Source organism: Oryx dammah, unplaced genomic scaffold (genome assembly GCF_014754425.2).
Source record: "Oryx dammah isolate SB20612 unplaced genomic scaffold, SCBI_Odam_1.1 HiC_scaffold_21, whole genome shotgun sequence".
NCBI classification, from domain to species: domain Eukaryota; kingdom Metazoa; phylum Chordata; class Mammalia; order Artiodactyla; family Bovidae; genus Oryx; species Oryx dammah.
Window position 1 is genome coordinate 52954139 of NW_024070205.1, and position 24554 is coordinate 52978692.

The 24554-nt window shown below is 39.3% G+C and overlaps 1 protein-coding gene and 1 long non-coding RNA gene across 4 annotated transcripts; one reads left to right on the top strand and one right to left on the bottom strand.

Annotated features, from left to right (window-relative positions):
- Positions 1-1316: 1316 nt before the first annotated feature.
- Positions 1317-16898, top strand: LOC120880372. Its single transcript, XR_005725021.1, has 3 exons — positions 1317-1405; positions 14489-14491; positions 16889-16898. It is a non-coding gene; the product is annotated as an uncharacterized LOC120880372 (long non-coding RNA).
- On the bottom strand, positions 5299-23432 carry CNIH4 (cornichon family AMPA receptor auxiliary protein 4). Of its 3 annotated transcripts, none has more exons than XM_040263702.1 (6): positions 23267-23432; positions 19690-19758; positions 14725-14837; positions 12329-12469; positions 8716-8970; positions 5299-5993 (listed from the first exon to the last, which is right to left on the bottom strand). In XM_040263702.1, the coding sequence occupies exons 1-5, from the start codon at positions 23333-23335 to the stop codon at positions 8943-8945; spliced, it is 420 nt and encodes a 139-aa protein (XP_040119636.1). In that variant the 5' UTR covers positions 23336-23432; the 3' UTR covers positions 5299-5993; positions 8716-8942. The 3 variants fall into 3 exon arrangements, with proteins under 3 accessions (XP_040119636.1, XP_040119635.1, XP_040119637.1); XM_040263701.1 differs by having other exon boundaries at positions 6732-8970; XM_040263703.1 differs by lacking the exons at positions 19690-19758; positions 23267-23432 and adding an exon at positions 15176-19621 and having other exon boundaries at positions 6732-8970.
- Positions 23433-24554: the final 1122 nt, after the last annotated feature.

Below are 24554 nucleotides of genomic sequence, written 5' to 3' on the forward strand. Positions count from 1 at the left end.
TATTTACAAAACACCCTTTGTTAACTTTTATTTTATAAATGTGTAGTATATTAAATGTCTTTAAATTTTTGTTCAACTGAAACTACGTTAACTTTGATTTGCTTTTCTGGTTTTTTTTTTTTTTTTTTTTAAATACACCTTTTCCATGTCAGTGCATAGCACTTAACCAATTGTTTGTACTCCTTTTTAATTCAATAAACAGAATGAATAATTAAGTAATTGTAGCTGTGTTAAATCTAATAGCCATTAGTCTGAATGTTCAAAGTACTTGTTACCTAGAACAATCAGTTTGCTGAATTTGACATCCATAGATTGACCTGGAATTTTTTAACAGTGTCTAACAAAGCACTGCTTAGCCAGTTATTTTTTAAAGAGCTATTGTATGTAATTATTGATTAATTTAGAAAATCTTCAGGAACATTTGCATTTTAAAGGATTCATATGCCGCATGTTCAAAAATGTTGTTGTTCAGTCACCCAGTCGTGTCCGACTCTTTGCAACCCCATGGACTCCAGTGCACCAGGCCTCCCTGTCACTCATCATCTCCTGAAGTTTGCCCAAGTTCATGTCCATTGCATCAGTGATACCAACCAGCTAACTCATCCTCTGACACCCTCTTCTCCTTCTGCTCTCAATCTTTCCCAGCATCAGGGACTTTTCCAATGATTCGGCTGTTCACAGCAGATGACCAAAATATTGGAGCTTCAGCTTGTGTCAGTCCTTCCAGTGAGTCTTCAGGGTTGATTTCCCTTAAGATTGAATGGTTTAATCTCCTTGCTGTCCAAGGGACATTCAGGATTCTTCTCCAGCGCCACACTTCAAAGCCATCAATTCGTTGGCAGTCTGCCTTGACCTGGGTTCGATCCCTGGGTTGGGAAGATCCCCTGGGGAAGGGAAAGGCTGCCGACCCCAGTATTCTGGCCTGGAGAATTCCATGGACTGTATATAGTCCATGGGGTCACAGAGTTGGACACGACTGAGTGACTTAAACTTCACTTCTTTACAGTCCAGCTCTCACAGTGGAAGTAACAGGTAGATTCAAGAGATTAGATCTAATTAACTGCACCTGAAGAACTACGGGCGGAGGCCCATAATATTGTACAGGAGGCAGCAAATAAAGCCATCCCAAAGAAAAGAGCAGACACAGTGGTCATCTGAGGAGGCCTTACAAAGAACTCGACAAAGGAGAGAAGCAAAAAGCAAGGGAGAGAGGGAAAGGCATATCCAACTAAACACAGAGTTCCGAAGAACAGCACAGAGACAAGGCCTTCTTCAATGAAAAGGTGTATAAAACTAGAAGAAAACAACAGAAAGGGGTAGAGATCTCTTCAGGAACATTGGGAGATACTAAAGGAACATTTTACCCAAAGAGAGCACAATAAAGGACAGAAATGGTGGAGACCTAGTGGATGCTGGAGAGATGGAAAGAACACACAGAAGAACTATACCAAAAAGATGTTAATGAACTGGATTGCTACAATGGTGTGGTCAGTCACCCAGTCAGACATTTTGTGCAGCGAAGTCAAGTGGGCCTTAGGAAGCACTGCTGTTAATAAAGCTAGTGGATGCAGTGGAATCCCTAAAGGATGATGCCATCAAGGTGTTGCATTCAATATGTCCGCAAGTCTGGAAGACCCAGCAGTAGCCACAGGACCGGAAAAGTTTCAAAAATACTACTACATCTGAAATTGTGCAGTTAGGCAGTGGAAATGTTGACAAGGGACGAAAATACATTTCCAATTTGAAATTAAAACTTATTTCATAACAAATACATAGTTCTTTAAAGATCTCCTTGGAGAACACATTCAGTATATACAAAGCTATGTAGTACACTTGTATTTATGAAGATGAAAACCAATTGCCCATCAGTGAATTACTACAGAAGTAGGCTTTATGATTTTTACTGCTAAGGATGACATTGTGCACAGTAGAAGGAACTTCACATGTGGAAAATCTGTATTTGGCAGGTAGTAAGTGGAGAGTCAGCTTAGGATAGCAGATCCACTGGTGAGGCAGAGAGAGTAGTGCTTCCACACACTGCTCCCCTCTTCGAAGGTATGGTTGCCACTTGCTCTGATCAGCAGGCAAGAGGAACTTTTTCTACTTGAGTCTTTAAATATACAGCTACACTTGGCAGATTTAGCTTAGTCAGATTATCCCTCTGTTTAAAGCTTCATGCCAGATCCCAGCAGGTATAGAAAACTTCGCAACCTTAATAAATCTGACAATAGAGAGTTGTATTTTAAAAACAGTTCTCTTCCACTTAAGCAAGAGAAAAGTTGGTCTGTAGTTACATCATTTCATGCCTTGACATTTTTTCCAGAAAGACAAACCTATAAACATTCAACAAACAAAATTACCCCATCACCCTGTCACTCATACTCATGCTGAGTCATATTCGGCTCTTTTGCAATCCCATGGACTGCAGTCCCCCCGGTTCTTCTGTCCATGGGATTTGCTAAGCAGGAATAGTGGAGTGGTCAGTCAGTACTTCCAACAATTCTAGGTGCCTGCCACTGGCTTTATGGCAATGGGCTCTTCTCCCTCAGACTTGATGAGTGTGCCAACCATGAGCATTTCCTTTTCTGACGTGAAGATAGCGGCTTCTTTGGTCACTGTATTAAGTGGATGTAATGAGTCCAAGCCTTTTTTCTTTTTATAGCCTCAGGGAAAACATCTTATTTAAGATATAGGTAGCCATCGTGATAGACTGTATCTACAATTCAAATAAACATATTAATGTTCTTCATTTAAGTCCTGTGTGGCTTCATTTCCTTTTTAATATATTAAAATGCAGCTACATATTGAATTGGGAGTTGTGTACCAAATAGTTTCCAACTACTAACCTTCCCTCATCCCCCAAATGGAAAAATACCAGTTTTCAGCCTGTGAATCCAGAAGAGGGGTCTTGATTTTATTATCAATGAAAAATTTGTTCTAAGTTCTTTCACACTATGTTTAAATGGGTTCTTTTTCCCCTGTTAATGGATCCAGATGAAGACATTTTCAGTAAGATTTTGTTTCCTTGTCCAGAAAGAACTGATTGATAAATCAACTGGTTTAGTTTTAATTTCCTTTTCCTTTGTATACTTTCTCCTAATGTTTGTGTATATAATTGGAGTGCTTATCGGATACCAGGTACTTTATATACATTATTTAAACTTGTCTGTAAGCAAGTATTCCTCACTTTTTTTTCAGTGATAAACTCAGGCTTAAGAAAACTAATACAGTTAATAGGTGGTAGCATTGGGATTTTCAAACTCATTTTGATTCCCAAACCTGTGATTTTAACTCCTAAATCCAGGTGCACGTGGGACTCAACTGAAGGCTTTTTTAACTTAGATTTCTAAGCCATCTTCAGATCATGAGTCAGATTTGTTAACATATGAGGTAACTGTATGTTGTCAGCTGGCACTTACTGGTGGTTTTTGAAAACTAGGACTGTGCTACATTACTTTAGCATTGAGACCAAGAATTAAAAGTAGGAGCAAGAATGGTATTGAGAGGGGCCAACCACAGCGCCTAAGCTTCCCTGGTAGCTCATCCACCTGCAATGCAGGAGACCCCCTCAGCTCCTGGGTTGAGAAGGTCCCATGGAGAAGGGAACAGCTACCTACTCCAGTAAAACTGCTTGGAGAATTCCCGAAACTGTATAGGTGTAGTCCATGGGGTTGCAAAGAGTCAGACACTCAACCACAAAGCTGTACACTAGTTGGTTAAGTAACACGATTACAGAACAGGTATTCCTTTGGGCTAATGCATTTGGTGCTTGCTTTAGGCCAGTCACTGTGGATGACCCACTCATTTCATTCTCATTTAATTCTCATTCTCAAGGTAGCCTCCTGGGGCAAATACTAATTTCCATTTTACAAATGAGGGAAGTAGGTGTAAATAAATTAACTGGTATGAAGGAGCTGGGGTTCAAAGCCAGGTGCCCCCGAGCTTATGCTTTTAGCTACTATGTCATACAAACCTTACTTGGTCTGTAGATGGCCACTTAACCCTGGATTAAAAATTGACTTAAAACTTGTCAAAGATAGGTACAACAATTAAGGGCACACTTGACTGATTCTAATTAACTGTAGTTCATAGAAGAAACTGACACCTTTGAAATTCTAGATATTTCTCCATATAATTAATAAAACAGGCTCATGAAGTTTTATAGAAGAAAACCTCCACAGTAAATAAGAGTATCTCAATTACTTTATAAAGTAGTGGTTAGAAGTAGTGGTTTTGGAATCATCAGACCTGAATACAAATCCTGTAACTTGCATGTCACTTTAGGCAAGTACTTAAGTTAGTTCCCTTACCTAAGAAAGGATCTAACAGGATCTTATCAAACAGCATTGTGACGGGTGAGAATGTACACAGTAAAATTACAAAGGATTTTTTTTTTTAAGAGTTTATGGCAGAGGATGCAGTCAGCAAAAGCCAGAATACTACAAGTTCTACACATTTCTTCAACAAATTGCAAAGGAAAAAAGGGAATTTAGTAGATTAAGAGCCTTAAGAGAGACTAATCAAGTGAAATGTACAGATCTTTGGTGGATCCTGATGTGAACAAATTGTAAAACTTGAGCCAGTGGGGCAAATCGGAGCACCAATTGGCTACTTAGTACTAGTAGTTACCAACTTATGTATGATATTGGGACTGTATGTGTATGTTTTAAGAACCGTATATATGTAATGTCTGGTACTGGCTTCAAAATAGGTGAAATAGGCTGCTGATAGATCAAGTGATAAGATCAGACTCTAGAACTTGATTTCCTGTTACATCCTCTCCTTCACACTTATCAATTTGAATGAACTGAGCTGTGAAAACACACGAAAGATGCAAGCTCCTTCCTTGTTCAAGTGCCAGTCTCTTACCCTGAGAGTATATGGTACTTAAAATATCGTATTTAAGATTAACTACGTCCCCTGGGTCAGTAACAAAGTGGGGACTGATAAAACACAGGGTGTTTAAAAGTGAACCAAGAATACGAGAGATGGCTGGAGAGAGATGATGTAGTAGGGTGTAACTTGGCACCTTACTAGTCCTCTCAACCTCTACACACAAGGTGCTCTGCTGGAGAACAGCAAATTCAGTTTTTGTTAAGCTGACTCACTTCTTGACTAGGCATTAATGTTGAATGGGAACTAATACAGATGAAACCAAGATTGCTCCGTAAATGACAAATACACAGCAGGGAAGACACAGTCAAACCTCTGAAACTCTCAGCTAGCTGATGTGGACTGCCCACCCACTCACTCTTCCTCACCCAGCTTCAGAGGGATGCAATTGAAAGCAAAAACAGCTTTTATCAAAGAATTTATTCTGAAGAGAATTTGAGCTCAGTACCAACTTGGTGATCAATCCCTTTAACATCTATGTCCTAAAGGTAATTATTACTGTGGTTACTGAAGTTCACAATGCTAATCCCTAAGGCTTTGAATGCCCCTCAGTCCTCAGACTATATTTAGAACAAAACAGTTTGACTACTGTCTTAGAATTTTCATGGTAAATATGGCTTAAAACCAAAAGGCTTCACTGACAAGTTCTCACAAAGGCACAACAGCCCATTCTCTGAATGACCTTACCACTGTAGCGTCACTACCCCAAGAATATTTCAAGTTTTGTTACACTACATTTCAAAATAGTAAAGTTGGCCTAAGTACATACATTCAGGTGGCACCAATCTAGATAAAAAGCATAGAATTTCAGATTTCCCTTCTCTGTCTTGCTGCCTGTTTCCATATATTAGAACAATTTTATTTACATTTGAGAATAATTATACCTAGTACATAATTATCACAATTACTGACAAAATATTACTTGTGAGTAAAGTTCACAAGTCTCAAGTGCACCAAATACAGCTGTTTCCTTTCCTAACCTAGCATGTCTTAGAACATTCCATAATGTCACTGCCTCGAAAACAGACGGTAGACTTTGATTATGTTGCTCCATTACTTCTGACTTCTCTGACGTAAAGGACATCAGTTAAGACTTCAAGCTGAAAGAGCAATAGAACAACACAATCAGATTTACTTCTTTGTTTTTTTTCTTGTAAGTAGTATCATCTTTAATTTGCATATGAAGAAACTGAGGCTTGAGAAGGTTAATAACTTTAACTGGAAGATGCAGGGCTTGAAAATCTGAACCCAGAACTGTCTACTTCCTTAGTCCATCCCCCTTCTTCTATGTCAGATTTATTCGTTCATTCAACAGTCATTGTTTCTGTGTGCAAGGCACTGTATTAGGTGCCAGGAGCAACAGAAAGAAGATACAAACATAAATAAGAATATACTCTACCCTCCAGGAGTGTACAGTCTAGTAGGAGAGATGAATTGCATATAAATGACCATAATACCAGAGAGAAAGTGGTGAGAGCCACAGAAGAAAAAGTTCCATTGGGGAGCTTTCTTATCTCTCAAAGTTCAGATGTGGGGAAGCAGATTTGGACAGTATTATTCCTTTGTCATGTGGGGCATGACAAGGTGGCTGTCAGGCTTTGAAAAACCAAGCTGTACCTTAGATCTTTCTTCCTCAGCTCTCTTAGCTGAGAGTCCCAAGATCAGTAAGGGCACCTGCTACCACTGAAGGGAGGGAAGGAAAAGGACAGGACACACAGATAAAAGTATTTTGCACCCAGGAGCACGCCACTGCAGCCTTCACTGGCTGGGCCCTGGGTACTATCTTCACAGACAGACAGGGAAGAGGAATGATATGCGAGAGAGAACACTAGACTAACCAGCAGGATTCCAGGTGCAGTCCCCAGGGCTCTGCTCTCTACCTCTAAGATGAAGTTAGACCAAAGGATTTCTAAGGGCCTCTGCAACTCTCCAATCAGATAAAAGCATAGAAAATTAATCTTTAGCATCTTAACCACAGCTCTTAAAAGTCACTGCTCTTTTCCTCTTTTCATCATTTGCAGAAGAGCCCCTAAAAAACAAAAAACTAGAGTCACCCTCTTTCCTGGCTTTGATATAGACAAGCAATAGAAGAAAGGTGGTTTTGCTTTTAACCACAGTTAATGTTTCAGAAGAGCTCCTGTCTTATAAACAAGGCAACTTTCTGATCTGCTCAGCCTCTGCTCTGTGCCCAACGACATGCAAACTGACAGCCAGATGCTCTCAACTACATGGACTTCTATTTTGGTTACTGGGAATACTTGATATATTCAATACCTTGTAATAAACTATAATGGAATAAAATAAAAATTGAATCACTATGGTATAGATATGAAACTAACACAACATTGTGAATATTGGCATTTTTTAAAAAAGAATATTTGAATGAGAAGGTAAAACATTTTGTTCAACAGTCCTCTACTACCTTTGAGCTTCCTGAAGTAGCTTATTTATCTCTCAGTTCTAAGTTTTCCAACACCTTCACTGCTTTAAAAGCTTGAGCAGAACATTTAGAGGCACTGGAAGCTAGGGATACAGCCAGAGTAAGGGACAGTTTTTTTTAAACAGAGGAAGGTGCCTAAGATAGAAAAGGTAAGAGAGATGCAAACAAACTAACTTCTATGTTACAGCTCCTTGGCTCTTTGCCTGGAAAAAAATACAAGATAACTCCAAGAAGCAAATTCTGAGACTTGCAAAACAAAAGAACCAAGTTTACTTTGCTACCATTTCACCCTTCCTTTCACATGTGGCCAGGGCATACCATCATCCGCAAAATGTGGGTCTGTCCATAAATGGAGTTTTGCTTAGTGGCTCTCTGGCTTCTGCCAAGCCAAGGCCTAGTCCAAGGCTGAAAAGACATGCAACATTTGATATTTGGTGACCACACAACTTATCTGGCTAGCCAATTCTGCCTCCACAGACTGAAGAATCTCTTTAGACTCTGTCATAAAACACAGCTGTTTCGCCTAAATACCAGCGCCTAGAGACATTAAAACACAAAGGAGAACTAAGAATAAAATGCTAGGTTCACTTCACCTGGCAAACAGAACCTAAGAAGTTACTTCTCTCAACAACTGCAAGAATTGACAAATACTCCAAGGCACCGAGTTTGCTTAGATATTGCTATATCCATGACATGGACAAAGTGTTCAGTGCAGCAGGACAGAAGTATGAGTCAGGCACCAAGCAGACTGGCGGCAGGGTCAATTTCACTGACACTGAATGACCAGCTACTCCTGCATCTAATCTAATGAGCATCTTCCACCAAATCACCTCTCCAAAACCATTAAAAGACATACCAGAGAGATGGAATATAATTAGATCAATTAGAATACAAAACCAGGATCCAGCAAGAGCCAGTGAGAGTGTATGAGTTTGAGGGTGATTGTGGAGGCAGTGGCTTTTAAATGAAAGCTCTTGATAAAATTTGTTTTGGCTTATTTTCCTTTCTATAGGCAGGAATTACATTATACTTGTAATGGCTTATAAAGCTTCACAAATTCAGCAAAGAAATATATATTTTTTTGAAATGTCATTTTTATGTTAACATTCTTATGAAAAGGTATTTGGCTTACAGTCCTATAAATCTGGAAACCATGTGAAATACAGGAAGCTGCCACAATATAGGCAAAAGGGTAGTTTAGTTTCTTTCTTCCTTTGCCCAGACTAACAGTATGGTTTTGTACTCTTGACCTGAAGAGCCACCTTGCTTATCTATTACACTTTCCATTTACAGCATGTCCTTGACTCTGGCATGCAAGGCTGGAATGAGTCCTCTTCCTACATACAAATAACTGTCTTCTATATACAGATGATGAAAGACACCTTCACATGTTGGGGGTTCAGGCTAAAGTTGAGAACCAGAAAGCTACAAAAACTCAATTCATGTTTTTTAAATACTTTATATGGTAAAAATACAGCAAAAATATTTTTTGTTCAAAGAGGAAAAAATATACTGCTATGGTCACGGTTCTAAGGATGATTTAAGTAGTCTCTGGCTCCTCAACTGTGCACTGTAGTGTAGGCTGACTTCAACCACGGCTGCTCCAGCTTCAGTCATTTATCAAAGCTAAAATCATACTGTGGAGAGAAGAAATTCATGTTACTAATGTTTCCTTAGGAATGTTCCTACAGAGTCTGTTCTATACAGACCTGCATCCCTAAGGCTCACCAGGTGACACTCATTTGGGCATAAAGCAATACCTAAAGGGAAGAAGATCTATAATGGGGCACCAAGAGGCTCTCATGTTTCAAGAGAGAAGGAAGGGAGCAAAGAAAGAAACCTGGGGCAGAGGCGAGGGTGGGGAGTGTAACCTAAAACCAACGCTGGACTATAGTTGAGGAAAAACAGGCTATATCCAGGGAAGAAACTTTAATTCTCTATGGCAGTCTCTGCACATGTTGTTCCTACTCCTGGAACCCCTCCTCTCACACCCTACATTCCTCTCAGGCTGCATGACAGCTTTGGCAGCTCCTCTGAGAAGCCAGCCTCTCAGCCACAGGCAGTGGCCAGGCCTCCTTCCAGAGCTCCATGGCCTCCCTCCAGAGCTCCTTGACCTCTGCATGCCTCAGCTCCTGTCCACTTTCATTTTCCAGGTGACACCCACATACTGCCATCAACAGGGTCCCAACTTTGACACAGGGATTCTGTGCTGCTCCTTTGTATCAAATACAGTGTCTGACATGTGGTGATCACTCAATAAATATGCCATTAAAACCATCACATTTAACAAGAGTAAGACTATCATTTTTAACAGGAATCAGCCTTGCTCTGAGATCAAATGACTAAAAAACACAGAAATACCCTTACATTACTACTGCTAAAAGTGATTAGTTGTCCAAATTTAACAAAACTAAGAGTAAGCACTGCATAGCACAAATTAATGGTAGTAACTAATATTTTTTTAATGTGTTGTTTAGAGTTTACTAGAGGTCAGCAAAAACCAAAGTGCTTTATGTGCATTATCTCATTTAATCTGTATCATAATCCCATGAGGCAGATACTATTATTATCTCATTTTCAGATGAAGAAACTGAGGCACAGAGAGGGTAAGAAACTTGCCCCAGGTCACACCATGAGGAAGTAGTAGCTTCCACCAGATTAGTACCCAACAAACTCCAAAGGCATAGATTCCACCAATCTCTAAAGAAGATGGGCGTTTTTTCCCTTTAATTCTATTTAACAAACCCCAAGTGTCCACAAGGTGCCATGGTGCAACACACCAGGCAAGTAGTGGCAGGTGATGTAGAAGGAGCAGCATAAATCCCTACATTAGAAATTGGTGATTCAAAAAATAAATAAATTGGTGATTCAGAATTATAAACACTTTTTAAAGACAACAACCAAAAGCTAAGAAAAAGTGTTACAAGGACATCTTCTGAGATTACTCTTCCATCCTGAATTCCTGGGCTACAGGGAAATGCCAAGGAATAAGGTAACAACACCATGGCTAAAAATGGTAAGCTAAGAAGGGAAGGGGAAAGGAAGGGGAAAGAAAGAAAAAGGATGCATTCAGTGAAGAAGGCAGCTCCTCAGTCAAACCAGTTTCATAGGTTGCCTATCTTTTATTTGGGCTTCCCTGGTGGCTCAGAGGATAAAGCGTCTGCCTGCAATGCAGGAGGCCCGGGTTCAATCCCTGGGTTGGGAAGATCCCCTGGAGAAGGAAATGGGAACCCACTCCAGTACTCTTGCCTGGGGAATTCCATGGACAGAGGAGCCTGGCGGGCTACAGTCCACGGGGTCGCAAAGAGTCGGACACAACTGAGCTACTTTACTTACTATCTTTTATTTCATTGTAAAGGACCCTTCCTTAAACCTGCCCTCAACTGCTTTCTGATTCTTCCAATCCCCAATCTTCAGTCCATCTTCCCATCTCTTTAAATTCAATAGCTAAGGACTAAGAAAGTCTTGTCAATTTTAAAATCCTAAGACTTTTCTACTAAGCAAGATACTGTTCCCTAATCCTATGTTTACACCCGGAAGTGTAACTACACTGGCTTTGCCCCTAGATGTCTCCAGAAGCGTGTGTTATCAAGACTCAGGAGGCATCCACTCTAGTTTACTCTCCAAAAGCATAAAACCTGGAGGGGAGAGGAGGATGAAGAAAGGATAACCACCTTGCTTTTTGCCTCTGACAAAGACAAGGGAACATATATGATGGTAATGATACCTTCATATGATTTGACTTTAAAAGTAATAAAAATGAGAATAGGTGTATCATTGTATTCTTAATATTAAACTTCTTTGCTTTTTATTCTTTATGCTAGGATCTTTGCATCTTTAATGCTAGGATTAAAAATTGAACACATTAGCAATAAGACAGAGTATGAGAACCAGAAACTGATACTACTGTGCTTTTTTGGTCCTATTTTTTTAAATATAGGAAAGCAAATAAATAGTAAAAAGGAAACCATCTAAACTCTAATTTCAACCTAATTTATGCTAGTGGGTGGAATCAGCACAGCAAAAGAATTTTAGGAAGCCTGCTTTTTCAGGCAGAGGCTAAAATGGCTCTGACTTCTAAGCTATTTCAGAAAAAAATAGCAATTTTTAGAAATTCTTATCTATGTACAATTTCTAATTATTAGGGCTGTTTTGAGTGACAGGAGTTTAATTCAGTACAAGTTTTTTCCTACTAGTCTTATGCCCATGTGAAAATTAAAATTTACCTCAGGAAAACAAATATGATATAATTACGCTTGGACACAAAAGTTAAGCCTTGACTTCTACCCTTTTAAAAGCTTAATCAAATCATGTACACACATGACAATTTTTCTCTATTCTTTGGTCTATCCTATGGGTCTATAATGAGTAAGGAAAGAAGTGGCACGTTATCTCTAAAACTTTAGGTAATAAATTTAATTTTAAAGCAGGATAGCATAAGGCTTGCAGTGTCTGACAGCTAATCCTTCATATTAATCCTTACTTCCAATCTAACTGGCAGACTGATGCAATCTTATCAGAACAGACCACTTGCATCTTGGAGAGAAGGCCATCACACCTAAGTTCCCTAACACCAACAAAAAGCAGCCCAGGATGGATAAAAGCTGTTGAGAACTGCTGTCAGTGGTCTGACTCCCAGAAGACCCAAGAGGGGGAAAGTCTCTGGGAGGACATCTAGAAATGCTTAAAACAGGCAGCAAGACCTCATACCTGGACACTAGGGCAGGGAAAGAAGAGCAAAGACGGTTTTAAGTGTGTGGACAGCCTCCACAGCTAAGGAGTAACTAATAACATGGAGTAACTCTACTGCAGGTCAGACAGAATGCTGATTCAATGACATGACATAAAAAAAAAAAATCTATGTAAGTCATAAGAAATTCACATAACTCCCAAAAGTTCTACAATGTCCAAATAAAATCTCACAGAATAGTAATATCTCACCCATCAAAAGCAGGCATGGTATCCGGGGAAATGCCAAGAGGACTGTAAACGCACCTGTAAAGATACATGAAGAAACAGAGCAGGTGGAAACCGAGTTTGACCATGGCTTCTTTCATGTGTGACTTCAGCTGCCCTCGGTTGTGTATTTCTGTTGGATCAAATACTCCCATGTTACCACTCGGCACCATAATGTACCTGATAAATTAAAGGATGTACACACATTAGAAAGAAAATCAAACCATCAGCATAAACATTGAAAAATAAGTAACCAGTAATAATCAAACTTTAAAAAGGAATCAGTCATAGTTATATTCAGACCATATACTGACAGGATATTATAATATCAACACAGGTCATGACTTTAAGTTTTCCTCTGAAAGATACAATACTATTAATTTTTGGTATAATTTCTGCCCTCTGAAACAAATCCACTAATATTCTAGAGAAAGATATTTTATGTACTGCTGAGTCACTTCAGTCATGTCTGACTCTGTGCGACCCCCGAGACAGCAGCCCATCAGGCTCCCCCATCCCTGGGATTCTCCAGGCCAGAATACTGGAGTGGGTTGCCATTTCCTTCTCCAATGCGTGAAAGTGAAAGTGAATTCGCTCAGTCGTGTCCACCAGGCTCCTCCATCCATGGGATTTTCCAGGCAAGAGTACTGGAGTGGGGTACCATTGCCTTCTCCCATTTTATGTACTAAGACCCTTTTACTCATTTTTTGTAGAAAACTACTGAATCAGTAATATTTATAGCCATCTTCCTTGAGACAAGTGAAAGGAGCCGCAAAGACCAAATCAACTTGATCAAGTTCTTAGAAACTTCTTCATCTACAAAGTTCTAAATTAATTAATGCAATTCCCTTCACCTTCACAACGTGTTTGTAAGAAGAGTAGTGTCAAACATTATTCCCATTTCAGATGACACTGAAGAGAGAGATTCTACATCCAGAATGCATCCTAAGCCACTTCGGTCATGACCGACTCTTTGTGACCCTATGGACTAGCCCACCAGACTCCTCTATCCATGGGATACTCCAGGTAAGAATACTACAGTGGGTTGCCATTTCCTACTCCAGGGAATTTTTCTGACCCAGGGATAGAACCCACATTTCCTACATCTTCTGCATAGGCAGATTCTTTACCACTAGTGCAACCTGGGAAACCCAGAATACAACACTCATATGTGACGCTCCTGCTGATCAATAGATGTCTCTCAATCTGCATGGTAAGTAAACGGTACTTACCTTAAAAGACCGATTTCAAGAAGACAGAAATGATTTAGAATAAATGCTACTGTGGTAAAATAAAACTCTTCTTCAATGAAGACTATAAATGGATACTTCAGACACAAATGCAGTGCCTAACTTTACATGACTCTTAAAAAAAAGATTAGATTTAATTAAAATATAAATTTTATTTAGATTTAATTTAATTTACATCTAAATATTAAATAAAATAATACTGTTTTGACAAATAAGAACTGTACTTTTTATAGTGATGGAGGTATGACCGCACTGCGGGGAGGAGAATAGGGCTACAAAGTTGGTACAGAAGATGAAGGGCATGGAAAGCACACACCTAGTCCCCAAACCAGACCAGTTCAATTCAGTGTTCCCACAGACTCAGACTCAAACGTAAAACATCTTGAAGACACTGCATTTAACATACTGTGAAGCCTATGGGGCTCCTGATAACATATAATATTTCATATTTATGGAATACCACTGTGTACACAGTATTACAAATGATAATCTTCCTCAATGATTCCTTTTACAAGTAAGAAAACTGGGCAATTTTGAGAGCATCAGTGAGTTTAAGCACCTGAGCTTCGGCACTCACACTGCACCATCTGCACCGCAGGCATGTCCTAACCTAGTACTGTTCATGGCCTCTTCCTTCTCTCGCGCCCAAGCTTCTTCTAGTCCAGCCTTGGGTTTCTCACCATTAGGTTTCTCAATTATGGCTTCTGAGAAATGAAATGGCTCTCTGAGGTCCACAAATCTTAAATTCTCCCTCAAATCCTAGTAGCCCACATGTATATCCATTATCTAACATGCAAGATTTAAAATGAAATTTTCTTCAGAGCATTTCATGTACTATAATTTAAAACTGCAAATATAGAAAATAAAGACCTTATGTTATATTTTCAGGTTTTTGATTATTCACAAAGAAAAAAGGTAAATAAGGAAAAAACAACTCACAAGTCTTTAGACAGTGCAACATTAAATATTTTTTTAACTTACACATGTAAATTTGTGTTTTTACTACAAGACTGAGCCACGCAAATTGCTACTTGCCCAATATACCAAAGTGAATAAAAATGTGTGCTGACTTAATGATGCATTCTGCTATCATTTATGACTAGCATATGTTTTATTGGAGAAAAAAAAAGCTGTCAAATCTTAAATTTTTTTCTCTAAACAAAACAATAAACAGAAAGTACTCACCGATATATATTCCAGGTGGCAACAGGCAAGTTGAGAAGGAAGATGAACCAGTGCAATGAAATGAGCATTAGTACAGTGACGAGAGCATGGCCAACCAATTCTGGAATTACCCACTGCAAGGGAAGAACACAGTTATCACATCTCATGCTGTGTTCTTCCTAAATAATGTACATGTTACTTGAAGCTAAATCAAAGGAGTACAGAAATCTTCCAAGCTAGTATTTCAAGATTATTTTTAGACTCAGATGTCCCAGATTTGCATACTGCTATCACTGCTTACCCCCTGCAAATATATCAGGACACCGCTGAAAAATAATGCACTTAAACTTTAATTACATTTTATCCTAAGCATAGGTTCAGATTCATTCACTAAGCAGGTATGAATGACAACTAGAGAAAAAACAGAATATCATTTACTCTCTATTCCAATATCTGTGCTAAAATCTCTTACTCTAATTTGGGATGGTTTATATCCGCATTCATGCTGCCTTTCAAGTCAGAATATCTATCCATACATTTCCAAGCTCCAGAACCCTAGGGAAAATAATCTCACATTTATGGGAAAAAAAAAAAAAAAGGTACTTTAACAGCTTACAATATCAGTTCAAAGTTGAACAAATATGATAAAGGACCAGGATAAAAGAATCCCAGACTATTGCTTTTATAGCACCCAATGCCCTTATCTATGCTCTTTATTGTGTAATATTCTAGTTCTCATGTATCAAGAGCTACTGTGGCAGGCTCTCAATTCACCAATAGTCTTCCTCTCCTATGAGTAGAAAATGTTTCTTCTTTTTTTTTTTTTTTTAAGACTTAAGTTAACACCTAGTATTTATGGAGCCAGAAACTGGCACTCCCAACTTGCAGAAAGGAGGAAAATAAAACTCAAGAGAGATTAAGTAACTTGCCCAACGTCACACAACTACAGAGAGGCCCAGCAATCAATATAACAGAAGCTCAGACTCACTGGCCCCAGGTCTCCTGCATTTAGATTTTAGATACATTTGGGGGTGGGGGTTGGGGGCCCACTGCTGGGAGGCTTGTGGAATCTTAGTTGTGCAACCAGGGATTAAACTCTCACCTTCGCAGTGAAAAGTGCACAGTCCTAACCACTGGACCACCAGGAAATTTATTCCCTCAGTTTTTCTTGGCTACTTTTTTTTTTTTTAATAAACAAAGAAGAAGGGATTTTCTGGGCCTTAAACCTAATTTGCAATCAACAAGGACAGTTTTAATACGTAAATTATTTTTAAAGTGTAACCAATTTAACATAATGCTATAATGGCAACCAACTCCAGTGTTCTTGCCTGGAGAATTCCATGGACAGAAAAGCCAGCAGAACTACAGTCCATGGGTCTCAAAGAGTGGAACACAACTGAGCTACTAACACATACACAGAGTATGTGTAACCTGCAGAGTCAAATAAACCTGGAGTAAAACCCATGCTCTATCCTATTTATTAGCTGTGCAATTTTAGGAAGTTACCTACCCTCTCTAAATCATGATTTCCTCATCTGTAAAATGGAGATAATAATACTTACACCTCAAGAGGTTGTTACTGAGAATTAGAGCAAATAACATACATAAGCCACATGCAAAGTAAACACTCAATAAATGTTAGCTGATGTTACTACTACTACTCCCCTCCATGTTATCAGACCCACGCAGCAGTAGCTTTCAAACTGAACTTCTTACTATGGGCTGCCCTTTGTTTTACATAAACACAAACCTAAAACAAAAGTTTCAGGAAGTGACACGTGACCTTATTATACTTGTATATTGGTTTACTGACTTTCAACCAAGGCCTCTGTTCTCTTCCCTCATTAACAATGTGTTCTCCCCCTGACTTGTTCTCAGATTGCTAGCTCAAGACTTGTTATCACCCAGGCAAGAGTTTGGAGGATCCTTCTCTGGAGTGCCTTAATGGCACAAGAGAAAACACCTACAAAAACTGCCATTTCAGGTACCTCCAAAAAAGGCAGAAACCAATCACCCTCAGTGAAGTCCACCTATCAGTCAATAGCCTGGACCACCCAAAGAGCTTCCAATGAGTATTACAGTGTTTTACCATAAAGTATGACCAGACAGCCACATATCGGAAATTGAGGAAAGCCCTCAGTATGAAATAAGGGGGAAAGAGAAAGGAAGAACAGATATAATGTAGGAAGCAGAAGGGAATTTCAAAAACTACTATAATCAATATCCCAGAGAGATAGAGAGTCAAGTATGAACCAAGAGAACAAAAAGCTCTTAGAAATTAAAAGTTCAACATAAACTATATACAAACTAGAAAATTCAGAAGATAAAACAGCAAATCTTAGAAGAAAGTAGAAAAAAAAAAACTAAAGGGACAAGAATAAGAAAAAAGAATTGGCAGATCAACCCAGTAGATAAACATCAAGCAAATCCAAGTTGCTAAAAGAGAAGAGAGAAAATAGAGGGGGAAGACATCATCGGAGAAAGAAGAAAATTTACCAGACTGAAGGAACCTCTCAGAAGCCTGCAAAATTCCAAAACACCGAGGATTACCATAAATAAATAACACCAAGGGTAAAGAAAAGATTCCAAAGCTTCTGGAAAGGATGGAGATGGGGGTGGGGGGAAAGGGGAGAGATCCCATCCCAAGGACAAGAAATCAAAATGTACCAGATTTCCCAACTTCATCAACACTGGAAGTTAAAAGACATTAATCAAGCAAACTCGGGAAAAAGTCTTTTCTAACCTAGAATTCTATACTCAGAGAAACTGTCAATCAAGGGAAAGGATTAGACATTTTCAAACATGCAAGGTCTCAAAAAACTTAATTCCCGTGTCCTGAATCTCAAGAAGCTACTCCAGCAAACTGAGGTAGTAAGCCAAGAGAAAAGAAGACATAATTTCCAAGAATCAGGAGATCCAACCAGAAGTCCCAAGATGGAAGCTGTGAAAAAGTCTAAGAGCAACCGCTCCAGACTATAGCAAGAGGATGGAGGTCTTGAGGAGAAATATCACCTGGAAAAACAACTGATAGATTATTTTATGTTTGAGCCATGTAGGAAATAGTACTGAAAGACTTTAAAGATGTTATCTGAAAAGACAAGCTATCCAAAAAAAAAAAATTAGAAAAATATGATCACTGTCTGCCATAAGGCTCAGCAATAAAAAACATTATAATAGCACATCATGATATAAACATTAAATATGAACTTACCTGCAAACAAAAATAGAAAAACAGGAGTGATGTTTAGAAGCTGGTACCTAAGAACAAAATCTACCATAGTGACTCAGAAGTCGATAGATAATGTGTAAAACTGATAAATCAAAAAGTAGTGGGAAGTCCCCTGGCAGCCTAGTGGTTAGGATTCTAGGCTTTCACTGCCTGGTTCAACTCCTGGTAGGGGAACTGAGATCCTGCAACCCATGCAGTAGAGTAAAAAAAAAAAAGAAAGAAAGAAAGAAAGAAATAGCATTGTAAGCACATAGAGAAATATGGATGTAAGTATCAGAAAAAAATTAACAGTTCAAGGGTTGAAATCAGTGGCCCCTCAGAAGCAAGACAGATATGATTTTAAAGGGTCAGGAAGGGTCTGCTGTTTTCACTGTGAGCTTTCTAATACTCTAACTTTAGTTGTGTGCAAGTATAACTTTCACAAAGACAAACATTAAAAAAAAAAACTACTTAACTTCAAATTGAAGGAGTTACTTTCTCAATAGAAGAACCCAGGTAATCTTTTCTTTGTATTTAAATTTTTATTTTTGTAAAAGAAAGCCCACAAAATATCCACCAAAAATACCAAGCAAGAAATATGAAACACACATACACATATACATATATGAGATGGATTTATCTCTCAGTAAAAAATTCTTCTTCTAAAGATGAGAAGGCCTATTCAACCATACTTCAATTTTTTAAAAAGGGGGAAGACCCTGCCTGGCACACTGGAGGACTTTAATTTTTTTTAATTAATTATTTTAAATTTAAATTCAAAAAGAATTAAAAATAAAGATGAGGAGGCCTGAAACTAATGAATGTTATATTTCAATTATATCTTGAGGAAAAACAAGAACTCTGAAAGCATACCAGATAAACAAAATCTTTTATTTAAATCTATCATTGTATTAAACCATGTTCTGGAAAATTGGAAGGGAAGAAGGAAGGAAAGGAGAGGAGAGGACAGGAGGAATATAGTTTGCCAGAAATTGTAACTTTTCAAGTATAACTCTATTTCCCTCCTGGGTCAGAGGAACCAAGTGGACTGAAGATGTGAAAAGACCCATGAGAATTTTAGGTCAAGCCAAACGTGTTTCTCAGTATTGTATTTTTTTTTTCAGCATTGTATTTTTTTATATACAATAAAAATATTTTATTGTATATATAAATATTTTATGAAGTTGTTCTTTGGCCGCACTGCACAGCACAGAGTCTTAAGCACTGGACCGCCAGGGAAGTCCCCTTTACATGCACTTTTATATCCAAAAAACTTTGGCCTACTCATCTCATAAAATGAATCAGGACCAACTGGTTTCCTCATACTTAGAGAAGCTGGAAAATTCATAGTTTTATTGCCAATATAAATTTTTGATTATATACTAAAGATAAAACAGTCTGAAAACAAATCAACTAATTCAATTTCTCATCAAGCCACAAAAGAAGGTCATCTTTCATTTAACAAAAGACAGACTGAGCTCTTTCCCCTGAGCAGGAAGGAGGGGATTTGCACACAGAAAACAAAAACAATTACCTGATAATGAACCTTCACTAGTCTGAGTAATGGACAAGGGGACAAGGAAAAAGAGTGAAGAAACAAAATGTCAAGTTAAGTCTTCTGGTATGCTTTCATGATCCAAAACATTCCAAAGCACAGGAGCTCCACCAACATCTCAGTGTATACCAAATACACATATGCTGACTATGTATAATAATCTCTAGTACAGAAAATGGAGAACTGTCTTCAAGGCCAAAAAACGAGGAAAGAAACGTCTTACCTTGTTTAATTTTGAACAACATGATCTAGCATTAATGTAATCACATTCTAAATCAGACAATGTAATTATCTGATGATCAAGATAAGGAATTATTAGATTTCTTTTATAATAACTATTTAAGTTTCAGAAAGCAACTCCAGTTGCAAGGCAGATTTAGATTTGATTTGAAAACATTAAGTTCTTTCCTTAAAGCTCATTTATTAGACACCTAAATTTTCTCATTTCTGTTCTTTCGACGTTATTTTCACAATATAATCCTCTTATTATGTGCAATTCTAATGTGACCCATATCAGAACATTCCACCAGGATTCCTCAAGTGTCGAACAGTGGCTACAAGAAATGGAAAATATGACCCATATAAACAGTTTAAATGTTATAAACCTTAATTCCCAATATTGGAAAAAGTGTTTATTTATGATATATCCATAAAATATCTGAAAACTAAGATATGAAAAAAATAGGACACAAAACTATAAATTCAGCATGGTCGTAAGTTAGCAGTGTTTATGCTTTGAAAGTTGGATTACAGATAGTTTGTTTTCCCAATACTTTTCCCTATTACCAAACTTTCCACAGTAAACATATATTACACTGGACTTACAGAAAAAATGGGTCTTAACATAAAATATGAACACACAAATAAAAATCTGAGGGACAGACAGACAAAAAAGGAAAAGTCTCCCACTGAATGTGTGTATTTACTTTAAAATGCTCCCACAGCCTCCTCACAATAGTTGGGAGAAAAATGAGAAAGAAATGGCAAAATGTTCAAAATCACTGAAATAATAGAAACATGGGATCTATTACACTACTCTACTTTTATGTTGGAAAGTGTCCAATAAAATAGGTAAAAAGAAATGCTCTCAAGTAAATTCTACACATTTCCATATGGATAGTCCCCTCTATTACCTCAACACAGCTAAAATCAAAATCATCACTTTCTCCCCAAACTGTTCCACCTCCAATTTGTTTTACTTCTCTCAATGACATAAGCATTATTTGTCCAGGCTCAAAATATGGAAAGCTGTTTCTGGATTGTTTCATTATCTCAGATTCAACTGTTACCAGGTTCTGTCAATCATTTCTTTCTTCTGCCACTCACATTAATCCCTCCTTTCACCTGCCCACAATTAGCACCCCACTCCAGATCCAAATGAACCCATTCTCCAGTGGTTTCTTACCTTCCAGTCTTTCCTGTTTCCAACCTACTCTACAGACTTATCTTCATGACACACCACTTTGTTTATGTCAAAAATTGTCAATGGCTCACTATTGCCTAGAGGATAAAAGTGAAAGCCCTTCTCCTTAAACCCTCCAAAACTGAATCTAATCTAGCCTTTCCAAACCTGACCTTCGGCTGCCACCAAAAATCAACCTTTTGCTCCAGATGGCCTATTCCTCCATCACCCAGAAATGCCATGAACACATCTGTCTCTGCACCTTTACTCTCGACTGTCTAATTCTGAATATCCACCTCTTTCCTTCTCTGCATGTTTTCTTCCAGGTTCAAAGTCCAGGAAAACTCTTATTCCTGCAAAATGTATACTCTGGTGATTTTCTACCTCTCGGCTCTAGTATTAAGCTTGTACAAAATTCAAAAATACAATATGCTGAATTTCATCAAAACACATCCGGAATGTACCTTAATGTTTAAGTCTAAAACTCCACCTAATATGTTTCTATATACATAAATTTGTGTAAGCCAAGGCTTTTTTTTTTTGGTTATGCTGCCTGGCTTGCAGAATCAGGGATGGAACCCAGGGCCCCAGCAGTGAGAGCATTAAGTTCTAACCACTGAACTGCCAGGGAATTCCCTGCTGCTGCTGCTGCTAAGTCGCTTCAGTCGTGTCGGACTCTGTGCGACCCCACAGACAGCAGCCCACTAGGCTCCTCTGTCTCTGGGATTCTCCAGGCAAGAATACTGGAGTGGGTTGCCATTTCCTTCTCCAAGGGAATTCCCTAGACAAGGTTATTTTAAATTATCAAGACTAGTTTTCCAAACTGCAATAAAAGAAATCCAAGTTTCATTTCTCTGAACTTAAGCTCCAGTTTCTTATGCCACGGGAGAGGTAGATCACCAAAAACTTCCTAAGGGATGCTGCACTTTCAAGTTCCCCAAGCCTAATAAAAGTCAGGGTTCTCATCAGAAATCATCAGTTAAAGCAAACACTGCTGTTCAGTGAGGGGTGAGGCATGAAGGCAGAGCAACATTTACTAAGCATTGGCTATGGGGCACACACTGTGCTACTAGATGCTGAGCACACCTCTACAGTGCACACACCTATAAGTAAACACTTCACATTTAAAAAACAACAACTGAGGCTTAGAGAGGTGAAACAATGTGCATAGCAAATAACTACCTAAGCAAGAAGTCTTCATTCCAGGTTTTGCCTTATCCCACTTCGACAGGTTGCCAGTCCATAATAAATTAGAAAGCCACACTGAAAAATACTCTGTACAACCATCCTAATGCCAGAATGCTCTGGCAAACAAACAGTTTAATTCTGCCATAAAGAGACGCATATAATTTCCAAGGGGAAAAAATAAAATGGAGAGTTTCTCATGCTTTTCCTTAGTTTACATTTAATTACTTAAAATTTGATTGTGCATTACATCACTGGGTGACAACTAAGACTAGAAGCTTCCTCAAGAGCAAAGTGGTAGCCCCACATGCCTTCTAGAGTTCAACGACCATTAATGCCTGGAAAATATAGTTTGAATACTGTAGCGCGAACGGCTATACAAAATACGGAAGTTTTAAACATGCACCGACAGAGAAAACTACAAGTTGAGAAACGACGGAGAATTAAATCACGTGTACAGATACTAAAATTTACAGATATGCGACCAACAAGGGCAACGAAATAATCAGCTGTAGCTGGTTTTTTAAAACAAACCGTTCCCAGCACTCCCTACAAAAGCGCATCGTGAAAGAAACTTCACTGGCTTTTGAAATGAGTCAACTTGGGGATGTGAAAGATTCCCTACAAGTTCCAACACCCGCGAGAACAAAGGGGCAGGCAGCGGGGGGGTTGCCCAAAGAATGACAAGAGGCGCCAAATCGTCTCCGCCTGGCTCAGCGCGGGACCGTCCACGAGAGAGACCGCCCCCAGGACGTGGGCCCTCGCTCTCCGGACCCCGAGCATCAGGCGAAAGGCCCGGGCCCAGGGCAGCTGCAAGACAAACCGTGATCCTTCTCTCTCGGGGGCCAAAAAAGAAGTAAACCGCGACCCTCTCCCCCGAGGGCCACAAGGAAAAGCCAAGTGCCAGTGTTGGCGCATGGCAGAGCGGGTCCGGGCGTCGCGGGGGGCAGAAGCGGCGGGCAGGCCGGGCCCGGGCGCTTCGAGAGTAAGACCCGCTCGGACCCCCAGGTGAGGGGCGGGGTTGGGCCTGCGGGGCCCTCCTCCAGCCCGGGCTCGCCTGCAGCCGTGCCAGCACTCAGAGTACCCGCGCTCGACGCCAGCCACCTCCCTCGTCCCCTCGACCCTGCCCTGACCCCCACACGGGCCCAGCCCCAGCCCGGTCCCTCGGACGGAGGGCCCCAGGCCGGCCTCCGCCCGTCTCAGGCAAGGATACGAAGTACACAGAAAGGAAGATGAGCGCGCAGCAGTCGAGAAGAGAGAAGACGAACACCACCGCCTCCATCCTCCTCCGCCGCCGCCACCGCAGCCACCGCTGCCGCGCCGCTTCTTCCGTCAAACCGGTTCAAGTGACCCGACCAGCCCCGCCCCGCCCCGCCTCCTGATAGTCTTTGCCCTGGTTTGTCGGGGCGTGTAGTCCGCTCCGGCAGGACTCGGCATGCCGGGAGTTGTAGTCCATTTAAAAAAACTTTACCTCCCTCAATCTGATGCATGCTGGGAAATGTGGTTCAGTAGTACGAATACCTATCAAAGAGGTGGACCTGGTCTCTGTCCTAAATCTGATTATTTCCAGAGATGTGACAAGCAATTAGTCAACAAGTGTTTACTGATCGCTTTTAATCTTCTGAATATCCAGTAGAACTTCTTTGCCATGTGCTAAATTCTTTAGATTCTGCACTGGACCCACCAGACCCCCTCACTTGGGAATGGTAAGAGAATTTCATCTCAAAGTACATGTCTAACCTCAGTACTCCTGGCTTAATGGTTGAGACTTGCCCATCCTAATCTCAATTTCTCCGGAGATTTCAGCCTCTTGCTTATTCTTCGTTACAGCCATGTTTCTCTCCACTCTAGATTTTAAGATCTTTGAAAATTGAATATACTGTCTTATCCATTCATTTACCACAGACTTACCAACTCCACTTCTGTATATGCCAAGAACTTCTGTAGACTACAGAGATACAGAAATGAGTAAGGCAGACAAGATGCTGCCCTTACCAGGTGGGAGGAACACACAATAAATAAGCAGCTAAATACCAGAAAGAGATAACTTCAAAGGGTTATAGGATCTAGGAATATACTTTATGAAAGTCATACATTCATTCAACCAGTATTTTATGAGTAGCTAGCATATGCCACTACTGGACCTTAAAGATACAGAATGAATAAAAGAGAAAAATATCCCCTGTATTTTTTACAGATGTAAAAAATTGTTTACAATTTTTAAAATTATTATTTTAAAATAATGTATAATATTATTTTTATATTTTTAAAATATAAAAACATCCTTTATAGTTTAAGTTATATATTTTTTATATACTTACTTTACAGTCAGGGAGACAGACACATCCATACATGCACACATACGTATATAAGTAAATATCCATGACAAGCAGTTTTCAGATTGGAGACTAACTGGTCAGAGAAGGCAAAGCTGAGGAACTGACATATAAGTTGGAATCTGAACAATAGCTATGTAAAGATTTGTGGGCAAAGTTTCAGAC

Excerpts from the sequence above, each read along its gene's own strand:
- CNIH4 (XM_040263702.1), bottom strand. The coding sequence starts at position 23,335 with ATGGAGGCGGTGGTGTTCGTCTTCTCTCTTCTCGACTGCTGCGCGCTC. Across the intron at positions 14,838-19,689 it reads GTTGTTCAAAATTAAACAAG|TGGGTAATTCCAGAATTGGT; the intron begins GTAAGACGTTTC and ends CTTCCCTTGCAG. Across the intron at positions 12,470-14,724 it reads GCCACCTGGAATATATATCG|GTACATTATGGTGCCGAGTG; the intron begins GTGAGTACTTTC and ends TTAATTTATCAG.